At 32.5% G+C, this 23,418-nt stretch overlaps 2 protein-coding genes across 2 annotated transcripts; both read right to left on the bottom strand.

Annotated features, from left to right (window-relative positions):
- Positions 1-11,513: 11,513 nt before the first annotated feature.
- LOC107911326 (uncharacterized) lies at positions 11,514-12,621 on the bottom strand. The gene has a single exon (XM_016839186.2). It carries the CDS (start codon positions 12,544-12,546, stop codon positions 11,665-11,667), a length of 882 nt encoding a protein of 293 aa, XP_016694675.2. The 5' UTR covers positions 12,547-12,621; the 3' UTR covers positions 11,514-11,664.
- Positions 12,622-13,977: 1,356 nt separating this feature from the next.
- On the bottom strand, positions 13,978-14,898 carry LOC107912861 (uncharacterized). The gene has a single exon (XM_016841215.2). The coding sequence runs from the start codon at positions 14,896-14,898 to the stop codon at positions 13,978-13,980; it is 921 nt and encodes a 306-aa protein (XP_016696704.1).
- Positions 14,899-23,418: the final 8,520 nt, after the last annotated feature.

Raw genomic sequence — 23,418 nt, 5'->3', positions numbered from 1 at the left:
TGACAAAAGTAAAATTTAAAGATTAAAATATAGTTAGAATCCCTGAATTTTATACCTTTAAAATTTAGTAATCATATTTTTAATTTTAATTTTATGAATTTATTCTTTTAATTTCTGAATTTAAAATTTTAAATTCAATGGTTAATAAAATTAAAATTTTTAAAAAGGTTACACTTTTTATTATATCAAATGGCGAATGACATATTAAATTATAGTTATAGTCTCATCATTATGTTTAAATTTAGAATTTAGTATATGTACTTTAAATTGACATAACTTGACCCTTACAATTTTATAATATCATTAATTAATCTAAATAATTGACACCTTTTATTATTTTTGACACAATGTTGAGCTTAATTTTTTTTTAAAATACTCGTTCTAACTTATTATGTCGAAATAAATTTCCATGTGCTTTTAAAATATTTTTTTCTTGCCAGCACTTTAAGTCGAACAATTAAAGATATTAATAATTTGGACTAACTAATGTTATTGTAAAATTAAATGATCAAATTATGTAAAAGTTAAATATAAAGACTTGTGCATAATATGAGGATCAAAACTATCATTTGACCATCATTTTATAAAGGCTAAAAAAATAAATAAATATTTTACACGTGTCACGAAGAGAAACCTTAGGGCATTCCTTTTATAAGAAAACGCATTTTTTAAGACGAAAACAAAATTCTTCCTTACAACATCCTTAACATTTTAATTAAAATAGTTGAAGATAATAAATATTTATATTTACTAATATCGTTATAAGAGCAGAGTGTCAAATTACTAAATCTCAAAAGTGATCATAATAGAAGGATTAGAATTAAAATTTGACCAGTTATAAAATAATGGAAAAATTGAGCAAAGACGCATGGAGGCGTTGTGTAAGCCTTCCTTGGTTATATAGACTTCAATGTTAATTACAACATAGGGACTGCATTAATACTTAACAAGGGTGTATTTGGACAGTAACCTTTTCTGTAATTACAATCCTTTTTAATTGTCTAAATATGTTTGATTGATAGAGTGTAATTATGTCATAATTTTATATATTATGTTTGATAATACAATTCGTAATTATAAATTATAATTACACAGTTATATAATTTATATATATTTTAAAATATTAATTACTATAAAAAATATCAATACGATAAAAAAAATATAAACGAGTAATAAAAATGAAAATAAATCATCATATATAATATATTAGTCCAAAAAAATAGTTAATAATACGATTGCTAATAAAAATAATAAGAAAATAAACATTATAGATAATTTTATTTAATTATTTTAGCATTCCATATTTGTTGGACTATATTGGAAAAATCAATTTGAAAATAGTGGAATTAAACACAATGGAAATTTAAAAATTTTCTTTAAAGCCGACCGGTTGGGATGTTTATATCAATAAACCATTTACTTGAATAGTACATGTGTTTTGGATTAGACAGAATAAGTTGTTCATGGCTTCCGACCACTCGATCTTCTCCACTATCATTGACCTTGGTTTGTTAGAGTGTGGGCATTATTCACAAATCAATGAACACTTTAGTAAAATTTTGAGGGCTAAAAAATCGAATATCAACGTACCTAGCCCCTAATATATATTTATAGATAAAAATAACAAGAGTTTTAATTGAACAAGTTGTAATAAAATAATAATATTTTAATAGAAAAAATCAACTCCTACTAGGAATGTATAAGGTGGGGGTGGGGCAAGCCCTTTATGGGATTAGGGTTTGCTATCTCTCCCTATAAAATCAGTCTTATTTGGGCCTCGTCATTTACCATATCAATTATGCGTGTTATCCAATTTTTAAACCAACTTATATAAATTTTTTTAGCCTAATAAATATTTTTCCTATCTTAAAAAATTATTTATTCATTTTGTCGAAACCATTTTTTTTAAAACGGGGTCGACTTTAATTTTGGAAATGAAAATGAACACAGGAGTCGCCACCAATCCTTTTTTTTGGATGAGGTGTGATATGGTCACCTCGAAAAGTGGTTGTTTTTGAATAAACGACTTGATTTATTAAAACAACGATTTTGGTCCACAAAATTCAAAAAGACAGGTTTGGGAGTTGGTTACGTACGATGAAGGATTAGCACCCTCATCACGCCTAAAATTGATACCTAGTTGATTAATTAATGTCTTAATGTCGAAGATTGAAATTTGAACGAAAATTTAAAATACGATCTCTTTTTGTATTAATGTTAATTTTACTTAAGATTTGCTTGAATAAATCGAAATAAACGTTAAAGACCCTCTCGTCTCTAGACCGTAAAATGTCACACCCCGTACGTTGGGACGCGACACAATGGACCTTCGAGGATAAGCTTGCATTTTTTTTTAAAAAAACTTATGTCTTTTAATCTCAAAAGGATATTCAGTTGTTTAGGTTCAATGAGAAAATCGAGACCCCATAAGTTAAGGTATGATCTCTCGAATCTCCAAAAACAAAACATTGCCTTATTTTTAAAAATTTTCTTTTTTTGAATTTAAGTAAGAACTAATGTGATACTTAATAGGACATAGGTTTAATTTAGTCAAACATAGTGTGAAAGAGAACAAATAAATTTTCTTAAAAACATAATGCATAACACAACAATAATGAAATGATGCAAAATACTTTGTGGATAAAATATTTAAAGGTAAATAATAGGATACAATATTAATGATGTGATGTTGATTGTTAAATTGCAACTACAATAAATGAAGCATCATAAAATAAAATAAAATGAAAATAGGAACCCCATAATAATAAGAAAAAAAATAAACATAACATGAAAATCTAATAATTTAAAGAAATGATAAATCAATAAAAAATAAAGGAACAATCAAAATAATAATAAAAGGGACAATAAAAATATAATAATCTAGTCTAAAATTTATTTTAAATGTAAAAGGTTGAAGAAATAATAAAAAATAAACAATAAATAAAAGTGAATAGCTAAAAATAAATAAATAAAATAATAAATAAAAAAAGGGAAAAAATCGAAATTAAGCTGCCAAGGACTAAATTGCAATTTGGGCAATACTTTAGGGCAGATTTCTTAAAAAAAGATAGGGCCGATCTAGGGACTAAAATAAAACCCGCGCAAAGGTGCGTGGACCGAAATGGAAATATTCCCCTATCATATAAACGTCGTCGTTCTTTATAGGATTAAAATGAAATAATAATAAAATTGTAAGGTAAATTTAAAGAAATGCAAAACTGAATTGAAAACTAATTAAAAAGCGGAAGGGCTGAAAGTGAAATTAGCCCTTCCGCTGAAAACACGTGGATCCTGAGGGTCAACGGGTCGATTGTCGGGTCTGAGGCCAAAACTACGTCGTTTTGGCCTCTAAGCTCACTCCTCAAAACGGCGCCGTTTCATGTTGCTATAAAGGCCAAATTTTTTTAAAAAATCCTTCATTTTCCCCCCACCTCTAAAAAACAAAACAGAATTCTCTCAAGCCCCATTCTCTCCCCAGAATCCGGCCAGGGGTCCGGTCATCGGCCACCGCGCATGCCACTGGCCGCCAGCGACGGCGCCACTGTCCGAGGTGGTAAAAAAAAACCAAAATCTCCGCTTTCGCTCCTCTTTTCGAGTAGAGCCCGAATTTGGGGTTAAAACGGTCCAAAAGACCTAAAAAACGAAGAGAAAAAAAGAAAAAAAGACTAAGGGACCCTTCGGCTCCCCGCAGTCGCCGGTGGGGTTTGCGGCGAGCCCACCGTCTCAGCCACCCTCAAGACTGGAGAAGCCTCCGACCGCGGCGTTAAAGGTAAGGGATCTCACTCTTTATTTTTTATACTATTTATTTTCGAAATAATAATAATAAATATAAAAATGGCACCTTGATTTTCTTTGTTTCAAACTCTCTTTTTGTATTCAGAATTCCTTCAAAAATCGACCCCCTATTACATTTTTACTCCCGGCCTTTATAGCCGATTTACATAGTTCATTGATGTTCTATTATGTTTTTGCCTCTGTTCGGTAGTCCTTTTTTCTTTCTCTTTTCTTGCAAGTGGTCAGGGGAGAGGCAGCCTACCATTTTGGTGCAAGAGATGCGCCAGAGGAGCAGACCTCGGGCCGAGGTGCGGGCAGTGCGCCCGAGGGTGGCAGCAGATGGATGAGCGCACATGGGGTGTTAGGGTTAGGTTTTACTGAAAATGTGTAAAGTTTTGGGCCATTTGGGCCTTGTTATTTCCCGGGCTAAACTGGGCCTCTACACATTTAATTAATTAATTAAACTAATTAAATTATTTCTCAGCCCAATTCTAATCCCGTTAAAATTATGGCAACGGTACTGTATCAGAATTTATGAGCAAATAAATTTAGTCAACTTATTCTTATGAAATTATGATGACTTATGATATATTTGATAAAGTCAAAAATTAAGTGCTAAAAAAAGTGTTGAAAAAATAAATATTGAAAAATTAAGTGTTGAATTTAAGTTATAAAATCAATTTGGTATATTATTTAAAATTAAATATTGAATATATTGTTTGATAAATGATAATATAATCTTAAACAAAACAAAACAAAATAAAATAAAATAAAAATTAAATTTATTCTCTATTAAGTGATATGTAGGTCCTTATGTTTCGGTCCAATTTTCAATGGTATTGGAAAATACGATTTCAGAACCCTATTCCGTAAATCGAATCTGTAAAATATTAAATATGAGTATTTATGAAGTTGTTATAAAAATATATCAAAGATTGGTCAAGTAATTTTATCGAATGAATAATTAATTAAGGCCCAGGGATTAAATTGTAAAAGTTCAATTAATATAGAGTTTTAACAGACTAAAGGCTTGAGGACTTAAATAAAAATTAATCAAATGGTCAAAATGGTTACTAGACCATTTTTAAATAGGAGAAAGTGGATGATGATGGTGTAATCCACTAAGATTAATTAATGTTAATTTAAGTTAATTAAATTATGTTTATGTTAATTAAACTAACTTGATTATTCTTTAATCCAATTATAGACATATGTTAAGTTAGTGGAAAATTTTCATCTTCATCTTCCACCTATTTTCTTTTAGTACAAAAGAAGAAAACCTAGAAATTTTCACGACATTCAACCATAAATTAAAAGGTATATTTAAGTTATTTTCTTGTAATTTTTATAGATTTGAGGTTATGGGAGCTTGATTTAGCTAGCCAATGTACCAATTTATTAAACCGTTAAAGTTTGGAAAAGTTTTCATTGTTGATTTCTTGAAGAATTAGGCTTGAAATTGATAGATTTTAAGCTTAGATTATGAAAATGACTATATTGTAAAGTTAATTTAACTTATTGTTAACTTTGTTACATTAGGGACCAAACTGAATAAATGTAAAACTTGACATGAAATATGTTAGAAATATAAAGTATAAGGTCTCTAATGAGAATATATGAAATTGAATTTTAATTTGAAGCTAGGAATTGAAAGTTATGCTTATCCCGAGTTTAGAAACCAAATTGAATACAATGTAAAATATGAGGGAAATCGAAAAAATGAATTTATATAGGTTCATACATATCATAACATTGTATGAAAGTGATTAGTATCGATTTGGATATAAAATAATTGTATAGATCAATATTTGGATCAAAGTGGAGCTAATAGGGGAAAAACAAAAATTATGAATTAGTCTTTGAAGTATCCATTCTTTTCACATTTTGAATAGGTAAGTTCATGTGGAACTTACTATATTATTTTATATTATGTGCAATTTTGTGTTTGATTTCATATATATGTTTGGATATAATTAGAACACTAGTGAAAATTGCATGTATGGTTAATAATGGACTGAATTGAAATGTTATGTGATCATATTATGTAATAGTACAAGGTACAAATGTGAAAGTTGATTGATTACAAGGCATGTAAATGAAAACATTTGGTCATGCACAAGGTACAATATGAATTATGGTTGATTATTATAGGGATAGGTAATGACATATATACGAAAATGATGCCCATGTGAACTTAGTAAAAGCTTAGGATACGGTTGACATGCCAATAGGTTATACGCGCGCTTGATAAAAAAATTTACTTGTTATAACGAGATTTAGCATGTTTTATAGATTCTCGGGTCATATGTAATATAATTTTAGCTTGGATGGGTAACTTGATGTACTTTCAGTTTGTGTGAGCAACTCAGTTCACCCGTGTATTCGGGTCTGTTTTACTATAGTTCCATCAGGCAAAATTCATTGAATTGAAATGGAAAAACTTAAAAATGTATTGATATGAAATGATATATGTTTATAGTTTTTTATGTGACATGAAATTTCTTTGGTATTAATTGATATTATTCATGATATTCAAGTATATCTAACTTATTTGAATGTTAATGTTGACACGTGATTAGTTAAAACATTATTTGCCAAAGATAGCCAAATTGTATGCAAAAGTGATAGGTAGTTTTTATTTTTATAAATGATCAAGGTAAGCATAGTATTTCCATTTGGACTTAATAAGCATTTTTAATGCTTACTCTAGTTGTTTCCTTTCCTTGTTGATTGTCACATTGCGGAACTTGCCGAGCCAGATCAGTGGGAATCACACACTATCAAAAGATGGTAGAATTATGTTCTTTAGAATCCAAAGTTTGTGGCATGTATATAGAGGCACCTTAGTGTGAAAATGATGATTTTTGGATTGGTTATATGGCAATTGTGGCATGGTTAAATCTTTGTAATATGATTTCCGTTTGACTTGGTAAATGTATGACACTAATCATGTTTCATGATAGTATGAGTGATGATATAAGCTTATATGCTTTGACATGTGGAAGATTACAAAATGAGAAAAATAAGGTAGCTAAGTTGATGAATAGTTAGAATTGGTATAATTGAATGTTATGCTTGAAACATAACTGGTATATGTTTGTTTTGGCTTTAACTAAGGTCATATAAGTCCTTGGTGTATCAAAAGTGTGTTGACACCATTTTTTTGATAAAATGGGGTCGACTTGGATTTTGAAAACAAAAAAGAACATGAGAGTCGCCACCAATCTTTTTTGATGAGGTGTGATTGGGTCGCCTCGAAAAACGGTTGTTTTTAATAAATAATTTAGATTTATTAAAACAATGCTTTTGGTCTGCGAAATTCAGAAAAATAGGTTCGGGAGTCGATTACGTACGAGGAAGGATTAGCACCCTCGTAACGCCCAAAATTGGTACCTAGTTGATTAATTAGTGTCTTAATGTCGAAGATTGAAAACTTTGAAGAGTTTTAAAAATACGATCCTAAAAAATTTGGAATAATATGGGTTTAAATTTAAGAGGATATTTGACTATTTGGTCGAACGAGAAATTGAAACCCAGCACGTTAGGACACGCTTTCTCGAATTTCCAAATGCAAAATATTACCTTCATTATTTTTTAGAAAAAATCCTCATATCGAGAAAACAAAATGTCATATCCAATGCGTTAGGACATAACGTATCGAATTCCCGATACGAGAATACATGCCAAAAAATTTACTTATTTGAAAGACATTTGATTATCTCGATTTTGGAAAAGACCATATTCCGTAAGTTAGAACACGATATTTTATTAATTTACGAGATCGTTTTAAAAAAACTTATGTTTAAAATATTCGTGTATTTAGATTTATCGTGAAAATCAAAACCCCGTAAGTTAGGGTACGACCTTCTCGAATCTAAACACGAAATTTTACTTATTCAAAAGTCATAATTTAAAAGGATATTTTGTCATTTAGGTTAAACGAGAAATCGAAACCCAGTAAGTTAGGGTACGATTTCTCGAATTTCTCAAAACGCAAATCATTGTCTTATTTCGAGATTTTTAATTTGGATAAAAGGGAAATGAAATGCTCAAAAATGTACGTTTAATTTATTAGGTTCTTAGAGAATTCATTTAATACGTAAAAGGAGTTATACATGGCTCGTAACTATAGTACAATATACATTCAAAATAACAAGAACATGATATTGCATAATATAAAAACATATAGCGTTGATAGCGATGAATCACAATTATAAACAAAGACCATAATAATACAAATAATAATATGGGGAACCATAATAATAATAATGATAATGACCACATAAGCAACCATAATAAGAGCCATAAACGAAGATAATAAATAATAAACAAAAAATATGAAGGCATAATGATGGAAGTGTTAAATACAACCATAATAAGACATACACACACACACACATACATACATACATATAATCAACTAATCTTTAACATATCAACCATTCATACCATTTAGATCATATATGCAAAAGACTTATAAATAAAATATGTTCACTTAGCCTAATTTACACCTTATCATGCCAACTTCAAAAGATACAAGAATTTAGAAGCAAACCAAAACTTGACCTAACTTAGGTACAAGCCATTCTTAAATTAAAACGGGATATACAAACTTTGGTGAGTTGGGAATCATCCACTAGATGCTGGAATTAACTTGTCACTAGCTCGAGAATCTATTAACCTGTATATGAAGAAAACAAAACCGTACACTGAGCAATACACTCAATTAAGAAACATGTATACATTAAATTTCTAATCTAATTCCTTACAATTCTATGTAAAACACTTCCATTTTCACAAGGCAAGTATACAACTAATTTCATTTACTAACTCATTAAATTTGCATACAAGTTTAACAATTTCTCAATAATTCCATAAACTATTTGATTCAATTCAATCACTATATCTAATTACAATTATATACATAATTTTTCATCTTTAACATACATGTATGTACACATACTTCTCATATCATACCACATTTTATATCGTTTTCAAGCTTATCGACTCATTAATGCACGACCGACCCCTAGGGCTCATATTCAATTCATTTCACCAATTGTATTTCCATTTCATATATATTACTCCACATACAAATCAAGTAATTCATTCATTTATAACCATATTAACCACCATGGACTTGGAATGAATATACGAATCCATCACCCCGGGTTCCTCGAGAATGATGACACTATCAAGGACATATTACCACTTCGGATTTCCCAGCCACGATGGCTTTCACAAATTGATTATTTTTTAACCCCAAATTTCCCGACAACGATAGTTTTCAATCAATACTCTGACCCTATAGCATGCCAACTATATTTGACTCGGTCCGAATAACTAATAGAGTATTCAACTTCCAATTCAGTATATATAGTTTATTTACAATTTCATGTCAATTATCATATATCAAGTAAATCATAAAATTTGTATTTTATTCAATTTAGTCCTTGTATTGGAAATCAATCTCAAATAAATCAATCAGCTCAAGTATTTACCAATAACTCACCTCGAACTTCATATAATGCAAAATGACATGCATATGTGGAAAATAAATAGTTCCCAAATCATAGAAATACAAACCAGAATTTCGAACTACTCGTTGACGACTTTAGATTTTCCTTTCCCTCTCGACGAATTCGGGTCGATGTTAGCCACGAATTGATATAAAAACATATCACACTATCAATAACCAACCAATTCACAATCAATTATCAATTTATATAAAATTTTCAATTTATTTAATTTAGTTTTTAAAACTGGGACTAACCTAACTTTCAATTTATAGCTCGAAATTGAAACCCATTTTCACAAATACCCATTAGAGACCTCCTATTTCTTATTCCTACTATAAATTTTACATTTTATTCAGTTTTGTCCCTAATATACAAAACTATCAATTAAGTTTTACAATTTAGTCATTTTCTTAAAATAAGCTTAATTTCTATCAATGTAACACCTAAAATTTTCAATTCTCAACAATAACAACTTTCAAAACTTTAATTTTTTTACAAATTGGTACATGAGCTAGCTAAATCAAGCTCCCATGACCTCAAATCTATAAAAATTACAAGAAAATAACTAAAGACTTAATTGAATTTTGAAGCTAAAAGCTTGAACCTAACAAAAATGGCTTCCTCTCTCATTTCTTTCTTTGTACGGTTTGGACGAGAAAGAAAGTTGATTTCTTTCCCTTTTAATTTGTCTTTTATACTATACTTAAATGGTTAATTAACCTTAATTTACTTAATAAACCTTATTATTAAATTATTAATCCCAAAACCTTACCGTCCTCTAACTTAAGACCTAACATGGTATATTTGTTGTTTTGAACCTTGAATTAATTGCAATTTAAGTCATCAAGCCATTTTATAATTAAAATATATAGCGATTGGACTTTACAATTTAGTCTCTAGCCTTAATTAATCACAATTTCGACTAAATTGACTATCCAAATTTCAATTCACCTATATACTAACTCCGTAAATATTTGCACTTAATATTTACGGGCTCAGTTTACGGAAATGGGGTCCCAAAACCATAATTTTCGATATCATTGGAAACTAGGTCTTTACATTAACTAAGACTATCAATACATCAAAGCATACGAGTTACGCACACATTGTCTGTCATTTACTTAGGATTAAGGTAACCATACTATGAATGTGACAAGCGAATAAATCCATAAACGGATATAGGATTTATTTAACTTGGGTCCTATCTAATATATTGTTAGTCCAAACAATCACACCTATGTCTCTACTTTCTAGGAGTCATCCGCTCCAATCCCTAAGATAATGTATCTCCTCATTTGGACTTGATAGTTGGCATATTAGTATTTTAATCGATTTGTTCAATCTCGATTAAACTAAAGACTTGTTTTAGATTATCTACTAATACAAACTATCTTCTCGCGTTACGATCCGTCCACATATACAAAATTTATTAATGATAATGATAGAGTTTTATTAAATCAATTTGTTCGAAAAATTACAAGTACATAGACATAATCACTACACTAAGGGCACTAGATCCCAATAGTCGTTTACTTGCCCTAGTAGAATAGTTGTAGTCATATTTTGCATTCTCATATCCTCTACATGTTTTTTAAAACTCCTTGTCATCAGAGTCTTTATAAATGAATCCCCAAGCTCTTGTCTTCGTTGCACTCTATCGTCATAACTTATTATATTAATATTATCGACATATCAATTCTCCTTATTCTTGAAATGCGTTTTGTTTCCTACGCTTTTTTATTTTACTCTTGTTGCCTTTCTCCTTAGCTTTGTGTTGCTAAAATATCTCTGGGTCATTGAAAATGGAAGTTTGCCGGTTAATGGAAATATTAGCTACATGGACGCTATAATTTACAAAAGAAAACCTGAAGAACTTTGATAACATTTCTTGCCTTAATTTACAAAAGTGTAGACACAAACAAGCATGCAATGAGTTTCTCAACAACGTTTTATCAATAATCATGCGATATTCCAAAGTAAGTTCATCTATTCAATAGATACTGATTCATATGGAGTGTTTCTAATATTATTAGTTTCAACTTGGATCAATTTTTGAAGGTGATTCTTGATTTGAGAAATTATTAAATAAAGGTATAATGATTTTTTTTTAATTTTATAATTTTATAAAAAATATATTTTTATTCTTCATTTTTTTTTCTCTTTTAGCTCTAAATTTGCATTTTGATAATTTTTTGATGAAATTCAAAACACATGCCAGTATGATCCAATGACGTAACTTATATATCATTCTATAACAATAGTTTTTGTGTGTAATGTACAAATTGGTTTGAATTCAGATTGGAATAAAAAATCTCTGGGCATGTCCTCTAAAATTTGGATGCCTCAGCACAACAAATAGATTTGGGAATCTCTATTGAGAGATCATGTTCAAGAGAGATGTCCTTGCTTTGATCAACCGCCTAAACACGCATTCCAAACGCTTCTCTAGGCCCTCAATCCCACTTTCCAACTCCACCAATCTTTTATGTGCCATCTGCATCTTCTCAACATCGGAAGTGTGTTTGCAAAGTGCAGCATCCACGCTTTCCAATTCATTTACATTCTCTTCACACGATATTACCCCCTTGTGCATCATCAACTTTGACACCACAGACCATCTTGTTTGCTTTGAGGAAACTGGTGCCGATAAAAATGAGAAAAATGATTGGAAGATTGAAGCACTGGTTGCATTAACTTGTGTTAGGACCCGAATCACAGCTAAGAAATGATGATACTGGTCCTCGTCCTGGTGCTGGTCCAGGAGGAGTGGTGATGCTCCAAGTTTGTTTCCCATTTGCTTCAACTCTGTGATCAATTTCTTTCCTTTCTTCTTCATTTGCTTCCTGAATTTAGTGTAGTTAACAATGTTATCCTCAATGCTCGAATCACCCTTTCTCCTTCGGAGAGCTGACTGAAGAGCATGAACATGTTCCTTGATTTCATAAATGTTATCCCTTGCAATGCCACAAATGTCCAAAAGCCTCACAGATCCATCCAACAATTCATCAACACATTTCTCATGTTGATGATACTGGGAGAGGACTTGTTGTGTCGAAGGCATGCTGAGAAGATCGCCCATGCATCGATACAAGTCTTCCAATCCCGAAAGACATGTAAAAATCGACTCACATGTGGTCAAAGGTGATGATGCTTCCCAAGCTTTGAGCCTGTTGAGCTCATCTTCGATTCTAAGGGTGGTAGGATGTGACCTTGAAGGCAAGCTGATTGATCTTACATGGTATTTGCCACCCATTTTTTTTTTTAGTTTGCTCTTTTTCTTCTTTCGGAGCTTGAGAGTTTGAGATGGTCTCTGTCAAAACCAAACCAGGGAATATCTATTTATATAAGTATTGAATGCTAAGCAATTCTAATGTGAGCAATCATGTGAGCCAGCATGGGCTTTCCCACCTTTGAATCCGGACACCATGTCACGTCATTCACCAAAATGATGAAGAAATATGCATGCATGCATGAGGTGTCATGTTTTGGATGTAACCTAAAGAGTTTGCCTCCCTGCCTGCTTGCCACATTATCCCAACTTCCCAAAGTATAAAAAATAGTAGCAGCTGTCTCACTTTCTACATATGTGGCTTACCTGGTGTGTCTCCATTTGTAAGAACCTTAGAACAGCAAAAGGTGTTTATTAATAATATTTCTCGAGATTGAGATCTAGATCTGTTACATAAACCAAATGGCAAAGTGTAATAGTTAATTAGGATATTGTAATTCCAAGATCTTGATAATAGCATAATTGGCAACCCTTTTTATGCTAGTATATTGTGTGCACGAGTGGCTTGTACTACTCTTGTCTCCATCATTTTGTTTTATTTGCTCGCCCATTGGACGTTGTTTAAAAGCAACCCACTTTTTTTCTATCTTTTAAGCCATCCATGGCATATCTAATTCGGGTAATAAGGTAAGACCACGTATTGCTCTATGCCAACACGTGTGCCAATAATAAGGAGTGTAAATCATTGATTTGCCTTTAGTCATCACAGCTGTTGCTCTTTCCATGAAAATCTGGAAATTACCAATCCTCTACTAGTTGGTAGGCTATATTTAATTTTGAATTTTCCTTTTTAAATATTTAAAACTTAGGCTTCACTATTTTTTTTGGAAAAAAAAACCTAAAAGAACTAACTAAAACAAACAGTCAAACACCCTACCATTCCAATAATTTCTTAAAAGACATTAAAAACTCTACCATTCCAATAATTTCTTAAAAGACATTAAAAATCTAAGCTACTACCCTTAAAAAGAATGCCCAAATTATTGATCGGATTTGCCTAACTTATTGATGTTTTAATAGTTTCTGAAAGACTTGAAGATAATTCTTAAAATACGAAAAGATTCCTATTTTAAATTCGTAATAAGTTGGTACTTATATTTATTTATTAACTTTTCACAATTTTTTATTAAATTTAAGGCAATCATGCCACGGTACAAGAGAAGAAACTATTCAATGATAAGGTCTAAGGGGCTGGTCTTGTCTCTGCTGACTGCCTTTGTATCCTTATAGATTTAGCCTTAGCTTAAGTCTTTGGAAATTATAATGAAGATGTTTTATGCATTCAATGATTAAACAACCATACGAAAGCAAAATGGAGAGAATTATAGAAGTCTAATTCTATTTGTATTATATATCCAACTTTCAACTAAAGTATAACTACACAACAATTTGGCATCACTGATGAGTGATGATGTTGAGAAAAGTGACCCTGTTTTGAACTAGACACCTAAAAACGCAATCTAATCCAGTTTCAAAGCCATCAATGGTGGCACCGACAGCCTTCAAAGTCCTCTGCAACATGTCTACTTCGACCATGCCGCCACCATTCTTCAACTGTCCGTTGATGGAGCAGAAAGCAAGATCGACGGCCCCAACTTCATTTATCATCTTGTGGTCTCTTTCAGATGAAAGTAATGGAATTAATTTTGTAATCTTTGACCATCCTCCAACCCTTGTCTTCATCGAAGGAACTAATAGGAAGAGCAGGAGAGATTGAAAAACAGAGATGGTAATGGAGGTTGTTTCTCTTAGGACTTTGACCACCATTAGCAGATGACGGTCTACATCCAAGGGTGTGGACGAGGAAACGAATCTGCGTTCTAATTTCTTCAATGCTCCAAGGCACTTGGCTACTTCCTTTTTTACCGTCTTCCTGAAGTTGATGTAAGCTGCAATTTGAGTTTCAATGCTTGAATCTCCACGTCTTCGGCGTAGAGCCGATTGAAGGGTTTGTACATGTTGTTTCATCGCCAACAATAGATCCCTAGCTTTGCCACAAGTGTCTAGAAATGTGACGGACTCATCTAATGCCTCTTCTACGAGTCTCCCGTTTTGATACTGAACAAGTGATCTTTGGGTTTGAGGAGAGGTGATGGTTTCTCGGACACAGTTATACAAATCTGCAAGGTCAACTAGACCAATCCGAATGGTCTCACCGGAAAAACCAGCAGTACTGGTTGAAACTGAGGATGTTTTCCAGGCTTTTAGATGGTTAAGTGCGGCTTCAAGTTTAACACAAGTGGGATGGACCCTGGAGGGTAAACTAATCGACCTAACGGGTTGATGTACATCAGAGATGGGAGGTAAGGCTGCCATTTTTTAGTTACTTTACCAGTTCTGAAAGCTTAATTTGCAAATGATTCGCTACCTTAGCTATTTATAACAAGGGAAACCCTTGGCATATTCGTCTCAAGGTAACTAAACGCATGTGATGGCGTTGTGGGTGACCTAACTTTCTGTAGTATTTTAAGGCAACACTAGATAAACCGTAATTCTTTTTTTAATTCTCATGGTCATAAGATGGGCAACGTTAACGAGATGGAATATTTAGACAGCAAACACAGGCCAATACTCTAACTGCATGCCTCTTTGCCTCTCCAATAGTACCATGTTCTCAATTAACAATAAGTCATTCTGATTCTTTGATGATGATGATAATAATTACTCATATATATACATGTTGATGTTTGAAATTCATGTCTTTCTTCAAAGAACCAACAGCGAGTTGTACCGTCATAGACTAAAGAATATTGGGTTACCTTAAGATAAGATGTTGGAGAATTAAAAATATTAGCTCTAGTCCTTGAACGGAATCTATGGGTAATGGTTGTTACTGTGCAGTTTGTGTCCAAAAGGAGACAAGGAAGCATGAAGCAGAGGATTTTCATTTATCTTGGGAACTGAATACAGAATATTATTTATTGTTTAATGTCGTATAGTTTTTTGAATGTAACAAGGTCCGGAAAGACATGCAAATTGAGGTCTTGTGTGTTGGCTTTGTAAAACAGAAGTGGAGAACCTGAAGAGATGAACAACATTAGCGGTTGCTTTAGTTGAGGACAAAGGATGATCTGTAAGGAGTGGATTATGTATGATAAGGTTGCAAAGCACATGCCCATCTAAGAAGAGGAAAGCAAAGATGGGTGTGCGGCAGATGTTTCAGGTAGTCGGTCCCGTAAGGCACGAGGCATACATTAACATGTGAAGGAACTGAATCCAGAGGTCACTGATATTTTGTTTCTCAAACATGTGATAAGGCTGGAGAGTTGTGCAGAGAAGCACTTGGCTTAGCAAAGTGAGGCAAACGACATTTTTTCTTCTTCTTTTTTTATTTATAAAAAACAAGAGCATGCATGAGCCATGATGATCCGTGGGGTGGCTTTATTCTTTTTAACATTTTCGCTTTGTCTTCTTTGATGTGGCTGATGTATCCGCCAGAGGCGGTTATCAGGTCATAAACTAAATGATGTACTATATTAAAATGAAAAAGAAAAAAACATTGAGTTTAAAACTACATTTAAACATGTATCTATCATATTAAGAATATTGAATGTAATATAATTATTTATTATGGTATTGACTTCAATCTCGAGTTAATATTGTGTTAATTTGTAATATCAACTCAAAATAAAGCATTAAGTAAGTAGTAAAATTTTATCCATGCAAATGTCATGGGTTTAAATCACACCTGTAAGAGCCCATTTTTGTCCGGGCCCATACCAACAGAATTACCCACATAATAAAAATAAAAGCAGTCCATTCTCAGCAAATTTAAATCCAAAAACTACAAGCCCAAACCTAGCAGGCCCAAAAATTACAAAAACCTAGCCCAAGCAACCTAAAACATTTCAGCAGAGAAAACCTAGCAGCCCCTACTGCCCATGTGCGCCGCTCAGCCTCCCCGCACGCCCTTGGCCACTGTCGCGGCTCGCCTATCGCCTCATCCGCATGCTCTGACACCACCTGCACACCACCTGCAAAGAGCAATAAACACACAGTAGAAAGAAGAAAACAAATCACAAAAAAACAAAAACAATAGAGATGGAGAGTTGTAATCTCGGCTATAAAGGCCTAGAATACCATCCTTGTATTCTTCTTCGATTTTCCTTGTAAAAAACGTACATATAAAAATCAAAAACAGAATAGAAGTTGAAAATGTTGAGATTCTATTGTTTTATTTTTTGTTTTCTTTTTTATTCATCTTTTATTTATTTATTTTCTTTACAAGTGTTTTAACAAATAAAAAGGAAAACAAACTTACCAGAATCGGCCCGTGGCCCCTCCGTCGGTGGTCTTTTTCCCGGCGTCGAGATCGGTAAAAAAGGGGACAAAGGTCGAATCTTTTCTTCTTTTTTTTTACTTTTCAGGCATTTGTCTTCTAGATCTAAAATCTAGGCTTAAAACGGGCTAAAAAGGGGCACTTTTAGGTTTCCCGGCCACCATGCACGGCGGTGCCGTCGTCGGTGGCCGGCGGGTAGCCGACGGACAGATGGTGGCCCTATTGGCCAGAGAAGAGGAGAGGGAGAGAGGCTTTGAGCCACTCTTCAGTTTTTTTTTTCGAAGCAAGGGCTGAAAATGAATTTTTTTTGGGGGGCTTTTATAATAGCATGAAACGACGTAGTTTCATTTACACCAAAACGGCGCCGTTTCGAGCTTTAACCCGCGCGACTCGACCCGACTTGAAAGGATCGGCGCGTTTTTTCCTTAGGGGATATTTGCGCCCTTGGTTCCTCGCTCTTTCAGCGGGTTTTATTTTGGTCCCTGGTGGCCCCTTTTCTGTTTATTTGCACTTTAGACCCCAAGTTTTGTTTCTAAATGCAATTTAGTCGATTTGTTTTATTATTTTTAGTTATTTTACTAATAATATTAATATTTTGATTGCTATCATGATTATTATTATTTGTTTTATTGTTGTTATACGTTATACGTTATTTGTATTTACTTATTTAAATATCAAAGATATTTGTCTTTATATTAATTACTCTATTTACATTATATCGATGCTATTTATATCTTTCTTATTCTTCAAACTTTGTTATATATGTGTAATGAATGTGTCTACATACATAGGTTTTTTTATTATTTTATAACATATATACATACATATATTCGTTATATATATTTTATAATCTTAAACTACGTACATCTATACATTTTATAATACGTATATGTACCTATATCTTATAATTCATACATTTGTTATATTTTATTATTTTAAAATATGTATATAGAAACACACATTTTTTTATTTTTTACTCGATGTTTATTTATATATTTGCGTATATGTTCATCATTATTTTAAAAGAACATTTTAATTCTATTCGTTTACTTACTTGTTATTAAGTGTTTGATTCATCTCTTATATTTATTTATTCCATTTTTTATGATTGTTTGTACTATTTATCCTTAACTTGTTATATTCGTTATTGTTTTGTCACATATGTTAACACCAAACATCAAAAGGAAAGTTTTTCTAAATAAGGCAATATTTCGCGTTTGGAAAATCGAGAAAACGTGCCCTAACATGCTGGGTTTCGATTTCTCGTTCGACTAAATAGCCAAATATCCTTTTTAAACTTTTAAAATAAGGCAATATTTCGCGTTTGGAAAATCGAGAAAACGTGCCCTAACGTGCTGAGTTTCGATTTCTCGTTCGACTAAATAGCCAAATATCCCCTTTAAACTTCAAAGTATGGTTTCATTAAACTATAAGGTGATCTTGGTTTTGATGGTTTAGAGTATCGTGTCCTAACGTGCTGGATGTGATATTCCTTCGGAACAAGAGAATCTTATATTTCAATTCACGTTATCAGAGTTTCTTTTAAGGATCGTATTTTTAAAACTCTTCAAGGTTTTCAATTTTCGACACTAAGACACTAATTAATCAACTAGGTACCAATTTTGGGCGTATCGAGGGTGCTAATCCTTCCTCGTGCGTAACCGACTCCCGAACCCGTTTTCTGAATTTCGTAGACCAAAATCGTTGTTTTAATAAAAATTAAATCGTTTATTAAAAACAACCACTTTTCGAGGTGACCCGATCACACCTCATCAAAAAAGATTGGTGGCGACTCCCGTTTTCATTCTTTTTTCAAAATCCAAGTCGACCCCGTTTTAACAAAAAATAGGTGTCAACAACACCATATGCAAATTAATTATTGGTTTTTCTTTGACTATATAAATAAAAAGACTGAAAGTACCTTAGAATAACATAACTTATTTTAAATATGAAATGACATTTTCATGATTTTCCTAATCGTGACACCAACTCAGTCAAGGGTTTAAATAATTAAATAATAATATGGTTAAGTGGTAAAGTTTTTCTAGCCCAAATGTCATGGGTCCAGATCCTATTATAGTAAATTAATATATTGGTTCTTTTGTAAAGATAAAAAGACTAAAATACTCTCAAATAATATAATTTATTTTAAACGCAGACTTACATTTTTGTAAGATCCCTAACTGAGTTGATACCCGATTGACTCGTAAGACCAACATTATTATCATGGAAGACTATGCACTACCACTACTAACATGGCACAATTAATATTGAAAAAAAAAACTTATGACTAAGTAATATTCTTGTAATCTTTAACATATTTTTAATTTCTTTAAATATTATTAACATATTTTATTTATTTATTTTAAAAATATGATAAAATGAGTTTGCATGAAATAATTTTGTTGTTGTCATTCTTTAAGAAGAGGTAGCCGCTCATTTCCTAAAATCAATGGCCAGTGTTGGATTGCTATTTGCAAATTTATATTTTTAAAATATATAATTATTAGTTGTTGGATATGTATCATCTGCCGACTCTAAACATCCATCTTCCCCACTTGTCAGGTCGGCCATACATTTTTCAATAATAATCAAATAATGAGAGGCATTAGTCGTTAGCCGGTAGCCCATAATGGATCATCTAACCTTAATTTAATGATGAATTAATTTATGTACCTGCTGCCTTGTTTTTGGAGAACCACCTCCTAATTCATGATTAAAATCGATGATGCTATTATCATTGTTTTCAACAAGAGAAAGATATATTAAATTTAAACAAAGCAATGCTTGTCAATTCAAGACCCAAATCAGTTGCATGTGGCTAAATTAAAACCCCTGGACTTGAATATATTGCATCCATCCGGCATCACTGCATGTATTTGTCCAAACATAAGCTAGGTTAGAGAGAATGGCTTACGTGGGTCTACCTTTCCCCTCACAACTCTATGTATTTATGTATTCCAAGTGGCATTTAAATAAATTAAGAATATTAATTTTGAAAGTTTGATTCCAAGAATAATTGAAGAAGAGAGAACCTTTGCATGTTTTGAGATCACGATGCATGGTGATAATGCCAACGATGCACTCCGTCAATCGCCCACGTTGCCAACATATGACTTAAAGTCAATACATTTCACTTTTTTTTATTAAAAGAATAGTAATCACTATAATTACTTGATTTGAGAGGTGCTTTATTGGTAATAAGTAAAGGTAGTAACTTTAAGATGTTTGAGGAGGAGGATTAACATTTTGAATACAAAGTATTTCTAGCTTGTTAGTTAGGTTATGTTCTTCTTCAAACGAAACTCATCAACCTAATTTAACTTTGCATGCCTTCCTTCACTTCAATTTGTTTGAAACTCTCGATTAAATATCTACGGAATATGACAACTTGCTGTTCCTTTAGGTTAATTGATCGTGAAATGAAATTTTAGACATATATCACTACACCAAAACAGGTCTTTAGCGGCATATTTTGTGGCGCTTGGACGAAAAACGCCGCTAAAAACCGATCATTAGCGGCTCAAAGACCTAAACGCCGTAAAAGAACATCATTAGCGGCGTTTACCACAATGCGCCGCGAAATCTCTTAACCAAAACGCTGTGTTTTCGTCTTGGTGTATCTTAAAAGTAGTGGCGTTTACGCGAAACGCCGTTAAAGGACAGTAATAGCGGCGCTTTCTGGAAACGCCGCAAAATAGCTTAACCAAAACGCAGAGTTTGGTCTTGAGGTATCTTAGAATTAGTGGTGTTTATAGGAAAACGCCGTTAAAGTACAGTAATAGCGACGCTTTATGGAAGCGCCGCAAACTATCTTAAGCGAAACACATCGTTTTGGTCTTGATTTATACTAGAACTAGTGGCGCATACGGTCAAACGCCGCTAAAGAATAGTATTAGCGGCGATTTGTAGCTAGCGCCGCAAAATATCTTAACAAAAACGCAGCGTTTTGATCTTAATGTATATAAAATTAGTGGCGCTTACGGTAAACCACCGCTAAAGAATATTAATAGCGGCGTTTTGTGAGAAGCGCCGCAAAATATCTTATCCAAAACGCATAATTTTGGCCTCGATGTATAGTAGAATTAGTGGCGCTTAGTGAAACGCCGTTAAAGCATAGTATTAGCGGCGATTTGTAGCTAGCGCCGCAAAATATCTTAACAAAAACGCAGCGTTTTGATCTTAATGTATATAAAATTAGTGGCGCTTACGGTAAACCGCCGCTAAAGAATATTAGTAGCGGCGCTTTGTGAGAAGCGCCGCAAAATATCTTAACCAAAACGCATAATTTTGGCCTCGATGTATAGTAGAATTAGTGGCGCTTAGTGAAACGCCGTTAAAGCATAGTATTAGCGGCGCTTGGATAAAAGCGCCACCAAGCATCTGAACCAAAACGCATCATTTTGGTCTTGATGTATACTTGATTTAGTGGCGATTTCGGTAAAACGCCGCTAAATCATAGTATTAGCGGCGATTTGTTGATAGCGCCGCGACTTACCATAAACAAAACGCAACGTTTTGTTCTTAATTTATACTAAAATTAGTGGCGCTTTGTTGAAAGTGCCGCAAAATATCTTAACAGATTTTTGGGTTTTAACCATGCATTATATAATATAGGTTACTATATATTTAGTTTATCATATTTGGTTTAGGTATAGGGTATTAGGGTTCATTATATAATGTTTAGTATTTTTGGATTACAGTGTAAAGTTTAAAGTTTAGGGTTTACGATGTAGGTTTAAGGTTAGGGTATTAGGGTGTTTAGGGTTAGGGTATTAGGGTGTTTTGGGTTTAAGGTTTAGGAGTCTGGGGTATAAGGTTTAAGGTTTGGGGTTTAGGCTACTTTAGTCATGTTAATAGGTTAATATTGTTTCGGATTTTGGGGTCTGGTTGTTGGTTTTAGGGTTTAGGGTTTAACGATTTAGCAGCTTAAAATTTTAGGGTTTAGAGGTTTAGAGGTTTAGGGTTAAATCCTAAAAGCGTGTATGAACAACAGTTTAATGTTCAATTGTATACATGAACTTTAATTTGATCTAAATATTGTAAAATATTAACACAATTATTGATATAATTAACATCATTTTAATTTACGTATATTGCATACATAAATATTTATATTTATTCAATATAAAAATATATTTTGATGTAAAAATTTTTATAGATCATGAAATAAATTTTTAAAAATGCATTATTCTCCCATTTTTTATTAATTGATAATTTCATTTTATAAATTTTGTTTTAATTTTGGATCAATTTGGCTTGAATCTTGGATGAAGGCATTACCGGCGCTTGAGCAAAAGACGCCGCTAAAGGTGATGTATTACCGGCGTTTTCTGAAGAAACGCCGCCCATTTCCTTAAGTGTAACAAAGACACGGTGCCGTTTTTTGTTTTCATTTAGTGGCGCATTTGGAAAACGCCACAAAAAATTATAACGAGTTGAGGAAACAGCGTCGTTTCCTATTTTTATTAGTGGCGCTTTTGCTAATGCGCCGCAAAAATGTTACGGTATATAAGTGAAAACGGCACCGTTTTATTCTGAATTTGGAATTTTAGTGTCGTTTTTATTTAAAACGCCGCAAGTGTGGACTCAATAACGGCGTTTGTTCTCAATGCGCCGCAAATCTTACTTAAAAATTTCTTAAACGGCGTCGTTTCTTAAGGGGACATTTAACTTAATACCCTTCTGTCGTCCTCCAAAAACAGAAAGAGTGAATTTGCAGAAAAGTTAAGTGCAGACCTCAAGTGTCGAAAGGGAACAAATTTCAGACTTCTTACAAAGGAAAAAAGAAGGTCGGGGTCGGTCTTGAAAGAAGTTCGGCACAGCTGCGAGATTTTTCGATTAAATAGGTAAGGCGTTTCTGTTATTTTTGGATTAAATTTTTAGGGTTTTAGGTCAGTCATAGTTATTTGGGGTTTTAGGGTTTCGATTAAACAACTTCAACAATGTACTATTCCGATTAAATATGTAAGGCGTTTCTGTTAAATAGGTAAGGCGTTTCTGTTATTACAGCCACTTATGGATTTGAGTTTCATATTCTGATTTCTGGTATTGATTTGTGGTATTGAAAAAATTTATATTACAGCCACAATATTGATTTGTGGTATCAATTTACTATTCCAATTTAGATTATAGCACATGAGAGGGTGGCAAAATTTATATTCCGATTTAGATTATAGCACATGAATTGGAAGGGATGGATAAAAATAAAAAAATGAATTGCTATGGATTCTCTTGAGGATGTAAAATCCGAATTGGTTGGTCAATTAGAATTAGATTATGTTGTTATGTGCAGAAATAATTGAGTGGATTTGAAATAATTTGTTTTTGATTATGTTGTTATGTTCTGAAATATGCTTTGGATTTGAAATAATTTCTGAGTCTGAAATAATTTGTTTTTGATTATGTTGTTATGTTCTGAAATATGCTTTGGATTTGAAATAATTTTTGAGTCTGAAATAATTTGTTTTTGATTATGTTGTTATGTTCTGAATTATGCTTTGGTTCTGAAATCTGGATCTGGTTTTTGTCTGCGTTGCTTTCTTAGCTTGCTGGGT

The sequence above is a fragment of the Gossypium hirsutum genome, chromosome D11, assembly GCF_007990345.1.
Source record: "Gossypium hirsutum isolate 1008001.06 chromosome D11, Gossypium_hirsutum_v2.1, whole genome shotgun sequence".
NCBI classification, from domain to species: Eukaryota; Viridiplantae; Streptophyta; class Magnoliopsida; order Malvales; family Malvaceae; genus Gossypium; species Gossypium hirsutum.
This window is presented reverse-complemented; position numbering and strand designations above follow the sequence as displayed.

Coding starts and splice junctions, on each gene's coding strand:
- LOC107911326 (XM_016839186.2), bottom strand. CDS start 12,546: ATGGGTGGCAAATACCATGTAAGATCAATCAGCTTGCCTTCAAGGTCA.
- LOC107912861 (XM_016841215.2), bottom strand. CDS start 14,898: ATGGCAGCCTTACCTCCCATCTCTGATGTACATCAACCCGTTAGGTCG.